Source organism: Quercus robur, chromosome 2 (assembly GCF_932294415.1).
Source record: "Quercus robur chromosome 2, dhQueRobu3.1, whole genome shotgun sequence".
Lineage (NCBI taxonomy): Eukaryota > Viridiplantae > Streptophyta > Magnoliopsida > Fagales > Fagaceae > Quercus > Quercus robur.
The window spans coordinates 2,769,126-2,776,178 of record NC_065535.1 but is presented as its reverse complement, the minus strand read 5'-3'; the positions used below and the strand labels follow the sequence as shown (position 1 = coordinate 2,776,178).

Here is a 7,053-nt window from a genome sequence, read left to right as displayed (position 1 = left end):
TCAAAGATTAAGGTAGGCCTAAAATTAATTTATGAATGAAAATGAAATTATGATCAAAATGTTGGGATCAAAAGTATTTTTTTGTTAAATAAAAAAATAAAATAAAAAACCCACCTCCATCTATAAAGGGACTGATAAGGATAGACTTTGAAATTAGTCACGTTTATGGATCATCGAATTATTAGCTTTGCCTTTGGGTTTTTTTTTTTTTTTCCTCATCAATTGGTCAGGACCGATATCAACGTGCATCATAACATTCTAATTCATAAACGTGACTAATTTCATGTCCAAGACCTTTCCCAAGAACTAGCTAGAGCCTGGCCTGGACTTAAAAGAAGACGAACTATAAAGATATAAAAATGGGCCTAAACTGATTCAGTGGGCAGCCTTGTTTGTAGTATTAAGGAACAAGACTATAACCTGGAAGGTCTTCTATGCCTTTTTTTAACTTAACTCAGCTTGGAGGCCAATGGTTTAGAGTTGGATTGGGCCAGGACTCAAGAAGGATCTGGGGCGGGTTGCCATTATTATTTTCTTATTCCCCCCCTTCTCAAGATTGGGGAATACACTTGTTTTTTGGATTAGAAACCCCAGTTTCCATAAATAAATTAGGCAACGCATTTTTCTTTCTTTCTTTTGTATGAATACAATAAAATTTCCTTATCAAAAAAAAAAAAAAAATACAATAGAATTTCAAATGTTCATAATTATTGCTTTTATTGCTAGGTTAAGAAATCTTTTTTTTTTTTTTTTTTTTTTGAGAAAGAGGTCAAGAAATCAATTAGTTTTTAATGTAGATAAGATTTGAATTCCAAATTTATTATTTGAAGGTAAGAGATTTTTTAATTGAGTTAACTAAAACTTACAATATTTAAGTATTTTTTTACAAATACAATAAAATTTCAGTTTATGGCATTTTTCATATGCATAGAGTATTTTAAATATATAAAAAAAAAATAAATAAATACTTGTAAAATCTAAATGGGTGTTTTCATTATTAAATACCCCAATTTAGCTTTAAACAGATTCTTTTCATACCTTGCTCAAATTTATAATCCAAAGATCCTAGTAAGGATGTGCAAAAAACCGACGAATCGAACAAATCGGTCGAAACCAATTGAACTATTGCCAAATTTTCAGTTCGGTTTCAGTTTTGAATTTTTAAAACCAAAAATATTTAATTTGGTTTTTGGTGGCAGGTTTGAATGCATTGAACCGACTGAACCGAATTATATTATAATATATTTTATAAATATTTGGGCCTTCTATATGTATTTGGGCATTTCATTTTGTTTAAAAACATTGGGCCTTTTTTTTTTAAATATGATCCGGCTTTTACGTTTCATGTTTTCAACTTTCATTTTATCATTAGATTAACTATCTATAATTAAACTAATTACTAATTAAATATCTACTAAAACTTAATCTAATTAAACTAAAAATAAAAGAAAACAAACCCTACAGTCCACACATTCTCAGTTCTTACCCCTAGTCTCAGCCTTAGCCTCCACTCTAGTCCCTCTCAACTCTCATAGTCTCCTTTCACAGCATCCACTCCAATCCCTCTCACAGCCACCACTCCATACCGGTTTCTACGCAAATTTGACTCTGTGTCGCCTCGATCTACCGCTACCTCTGCTACCTCGAATTGTCTCTGCCATTGCCTTCACATGCGAACCTCCATATGAATCTGCCTTTGTCGCCGCCTCGATCTACCTCTGCCACCGCCTCCACATGAATTAGCCTCTATCGCCACTTCCACACGTCGGATTGATCTTTTCATTCTCAGTTTCTCACGATGACATTTCTTGATAACCCTCTCTCTTTTCTGTATTTTGGGTTTTGTTTAATATTGAATCAATGCTATTTTCTATGAATTTGTGATTGTGATTTTGAGTTGTTATTTTCTTATTGAAAAGTCGATAATCCCATGTGATGTTGAGTTGTTTTTTTTTCTTTTTGTGACTATGAATCTGTGATGTTGACTGAAACCGAAAACCGATTGAAACTGACCGAAACCGAAATACAACCGAAATCGATTAGTTTTCAATTATTTCGGTCGATTTCGGTTTGGAATTTCACAAACTGAAAATTTCGGTTTCGATTGGCCAAAACTAAAAAAACCAACTGAACCGAACCGATTACACGCCTAGAGCCTAGTTTGGGGCTGACTTAACACATTTTTGGGTTATACACGAATGTAAAATGTATATAATTACTTAATATCTTATACGCAATACATGAATTAGAAAAAAGAATCCAACATTTTTATATAATTTAGTACATTAATTTGACAATTTTCATATAATTATAAAATGTATTTCAAAATTTTTAATTCAAAAAATATAAAAACAATTAGTATCAAAATAAAATATCATATTTTAAATGGCTATTGCCCTCTCTTGGCAATTTTTGTCTTTAGTGTGGAAGTGGACATGAAAATACAACACATGCTTTATGGTTTTGCCAACATATTCATATGGTCTGGGCATCGGTGTTTGGATGAATAAGGAAAGATTATCTAGCGTTGTCATCATTTTCGAACTTGGTATCGCTAGTTGGAAGGCAGGCGAAACAACTGGACCTCTTTGCTACAGTCGCATGGTCAATCTGGTGTTAGAGAAATAAAATAAGGTGTAATGAACAAAGTTTACCACTTGGGAAGATTATGGAATCAGCTGCCTCACTCATTAATGAATTTCAGAAACACTACAACTCTGGTGTTCGTGTTCCACGGCAGCGAGGTGTAAAATGGAAACCACCTACAGCTTCCATGATGTGGAAGACAAACTTCGATGGAGCTATGTTTTCAGAATCTGATCTGGCCTGAATTGGGGTGGTAATCAGAAACCAGGCGGGGTAGGTCATGGTAGCATTATCGAAAATAATAACCAAACTCGCTTCAGCCTTGGCAGCGCGGAAGGCAGTCCAGTTTATGCTTGAGTTGGGCTTTCAGCAATCTGTGTTTGAAGGAGATTAGGAGGTCATCATTAAGGCCCTTGACAATGGAAATTTTTCTTTGACCAGCGTTGGACACATTGTAAAAGACATTAGGTCTATTTCAGGTTTGTTACAAACCATGTCCCTCTCTTATGTAAGGAGGCATGGCCCACAGAGGCAGGGCAACTCTTTGGCCCATGCCTTAACTTAGAGAGCAATGTTTTCTTTTCTTGTATTGGTCTAAATAAAGGATGTCCCACTAAATATATATCGTTTTGTTTCTTCTGATTTTCCAGTCATTCAATAAATTGCCGATGAGTTTGGTCTCTCTCAAAAAAAAAAGAAAAAAAAAAAAAAAGAAGACTTTCAATAATGAATCCATCTTGAAAACTACTACTTCTAATTTTAATTTTGATAGAGAGAAAGAAATAGTAAAATTTTTGGAAGATTAAAAATTTTAAATTTTTTTTCACTCATAAATTACCACAAACACACAAATATAGTAAAATGTATTAATAAAAAGTTGAAAATTAAAAAAGAGTATAATATTTTAAAATAATATTTATTAAATTTTTTGCCTTAATTAAAACCTTTACACAAAACATTTTATTGGGTAATAGAATATATTTTCTTTTTTCCTTTTAAAGTGAGATGTCTTACTTTTTTTATTATTATTTTTGGGCAATATTATAAGATAAATAGAAAAAATATATTCTACTTTAGGCCTTAAGTCATTGCTTAAATAGCCTAATATTTGAGCCGCTCATGCCCTCAGTTTACAATTAAAGCCAACATAATCACAAAAGTGATAAAACCTATAACCCAAAAAAAAAAAAAAAAAAAAATCACATTGACACACACAAATATGTATAACACTATAACTCTTAGTTTGTGACCTAAAATTACATCAAAAGACAAAAAAGAATTTCAGGAAATGTTCTTGAGAAACCCTAATCCTAAAAATTTATCTAATAATATGCTCAGTTGCAAAGAAAATTACATAAATAAATAAACATACACATATTTACTTCAAAAATACCATACTCATCCTGTAAATTGCTTCCAAGTGCGACCATGGATCAAACTAATTGACCCAGATTGAAAATTTCGCAGTCTTTTACAAGCATTTAGGATACAGGTAATGGTAAAAAAAAGAAGAAAAATATTATCAAAATGAGGCCCATCACATGTTACATATATATATGATGAATCTGATGACACACGCCGTATATTTGCTCCAACTTGGCCCACTGGACCTACATGGACCGAGCTATAACAGCTTTCTTTGATCTCCTTCTTGCCCTTTCCACTTTTCTCCTATTCACTTCTTTTACGAGCAGAGGCTCCTCAATAATGGTGGACAAACCTGTTAAAGTTACCATCAAAAAGTGATTGACATTTTGCAGTTTGCATATCACACGCTAAAAAGTTACACAAACTTTTGGCACGCCATGATGTAATAGGTAAAACGTGGGAAACCCTATTTGAAATTCAAATTAATCACACAAATTTAATTTGTACTATATATTTATATGAATGATTAAACTTAGAAAAAAAAAACTTTTACTTACCAGATAGGAAATCCTTGTTCTCTATCATCACCCTCATCATTTCACCACGCTGTTGCTCGTCATTGTTGCACTCATAGTCACCGTCAGATTCTTTGACTTTTCTAGCTTGACTGCTTGTTGTCTTTGACCGGGCAGCGGTGAATAGCCACGTGGCATCCATCTGTTTACTGATCATACGCGCGGCATAGTATGGGATCTTCACGCGCTTGGTCACGCCAGACTTAATGCAACCATTGATGAACATTATGCAATCCATCAAGCTCTCTTTGGCTAACCCTTTCATGTCATAAGCTTGTGATCTTCTCCAAAGACTTTTACTATGAGAATTGGCTGGAGTGGCTAAGCAAAGAGCACGAGTTGAGTCACTAATAGCACAATCTGGATCTCTAAGTAGCAAATGACACTGAGCTCTATTACTATATAGCACCATTCTTTCTTTCCTTGACTTTAATGGGCATAGGTCTAATGCTTCAGTGTACTTAGCTAAAGCTTCTTCTATTTCACCTAACCAAAACATATGGTTTGCTTCTTGTTTAATCAGACACACCAAAACCCTTTTCTCTTCAAGTTTTTCTTCACTCATTAGTTTCTCTTTCTTCCTCCTCTCCACTTTCAAATTCCAGACATCTTGCAAAGCTTTTTGGACTTTTTGGTTTCTAAACTTAACTTTACTTTGTTTGTAATCTAAAAGGAGTGCTTTTGTGATTGTTTCACCCAAGTTTGGCCTATCTCCAAGGCTTCCAAGTTCAACCAAATCAATAACAAACAAAGCAATTATCTCAAAAACTTTGTACCTGGTATTTTGGTCATTGAGAAGTAATAGTAGACAATCTATGCCCATGTACTGCCAATCATCTGAAGATCTTGAAAGATTACAGATATTCTCAATAATCTCTTTGGATTCAGCTATGTATTTTCTTCCATCTTTACTATAACACAGTATTCTAACAAGTCCAACCCAAGCTGGTGAAGAATGATTCATCAATCCACCCCACATGCCACACAGTTTTCCCAAAAAGTCTTGCTTACAAATGAGACTCAAAGACCTCTCTTTGCAAGCAAAGCAATTTAGGAGATATAGACACCAACACTGAAGTTGACTAGCCCATTCTTCACCTTTCCTGTCCTCCATTTCTGAATCTCCAATACCTCTAGTAAGCAAATCACAATGATACTTCACTCTCTTATTTATATTCTTCACCCCAACAAAGTTAACATACACCACTTCTAGGCAAGTGCAAGCTAATTTCATAGCTAGCTTGATCACTTCTTCTTCATACTTTGCTACAGCTTCAAAGGTTTTCTCATAGCTAGCCAGGTGGCCAAGTGCTCTAATCGCAACCCTTTGCTCAACCCAGCTGATCTTTCCTCTTAAGAGCTCCATTAGTGGTGGTATGACACCTTGTTGGACTGCTATTTCTGTGAACTCAACCTTGTTCATGGTGTAAGAACCAATGACATGAGCAGCATAATAAGGTATATAAATGTTTTGGTCTTTGAGAAGCCAATTTCTATCATTGATACCTTTGTAGATTAAGTTTGCCATGCACTTGAAAATGCCGAGGGAGGGGAACTCTGGGTCATCAGGGTGAGTCATAGCCACATGCCACAGACCACTAAGCACCAAAACTTGGTCTTGGTGGTCTGTGAAAGGCATTTCCTTGAAAATGTTTGCTATCGCAACTCTCCTGAGTGATGGTTCTGGCTCTTTCATCGTGCAAAAGAAACAAGATGGATTAGTGCAAGTCTGCTCCTCCTTACACATGTTGGCAATAGTGGTTTGGGTGGTGGAGGTAGGGAAGGGGTTGATCTTCTTTTTCTTAAGGGAATCCATGGAACTGACAAAAATTGGTGTTAGGGTTTTGTATTTGCTGAGGGTAAATGGCTTATATAAAGAGATTCTAGGAATAATAAACTCAATTATTACTTATTAGGCTTCAACCACCTAATATAATGGCTTATATAAAGAGATTCTAGGAAATTTTTTAAGTTATTATAAATTTTATTATATTAAACTTAATTATAAGCTAATGTAACAATGAATGTAATTATTACTTATTAGGCTTCAACCACCTAATATATACATTAATTTGTAAATTTTATGTAGTAAAATTTGTACTATCTCTAGCATCACTCATTTAAGTAATATTAGTAACAAAACATTTTTTATAACACTTAACATAGTTTAATATGATTGGAACTAACATTATTTTTACTTTATCCACCCGTGAACCACTTTTGTTATGTACTAATCAGAAGTTATGTAAGCCATTTGTGGATATATAATGAGAAAAAGAAAGTTTTGGAAAGTGGATGTGGGAGTGGCCGGTTGACTGGTGTAGACTGTAGTTGCAGCTAGCTGCCTAAGAAAAGTGAGATTCTCTATTTCTCTAGTCTAAAACTTCTGAAGCAACTTCTATATTTGAAATTACGCCATTTTTTTTTTTTCAAAAAAGGTTAGGTTAACAGTTTTGTATTGCTGCCAGGAAGTGAAAGGGTGAATTATGCTACTTCTGACTCAAACTGTACTTTGCTGCATTTG

The 7,053-nt window shown here is 34.2% G+C and overlaps 1 protein-coding gene across 1 annotated transcript; it reads right to left on the bottom strand.

Moving 5' to 3' along the window:
• Positions 1 to 3,848: 3,848 nt before the first annotated feature.
• LOC126709434 (uncharacterized) lies at positions 3,849 to 6,408 on the bottom strand. The gene is made up of 2 exons (XM_050409681.1): positions 4,512 to 6,408; positions 3,849 to 4,306 (listed from the first exon to the last, which is right to left on the bottom strand). The coding sequence occupies exons 1-2, from the start codon at positions 6,343 to 6,345 to the stop codon at positions 4,197 to 4,199; spliced, it is 1,944 nt and encodes a 647-aa protein (XP_050265638.1). The 5' UTR covers positions 6,346 to 6,408; the 3' UTR covers positions 3,849 to 4,196.
• Positions 6,409 to 7,053: the final 645 nt, after the last annotated feature.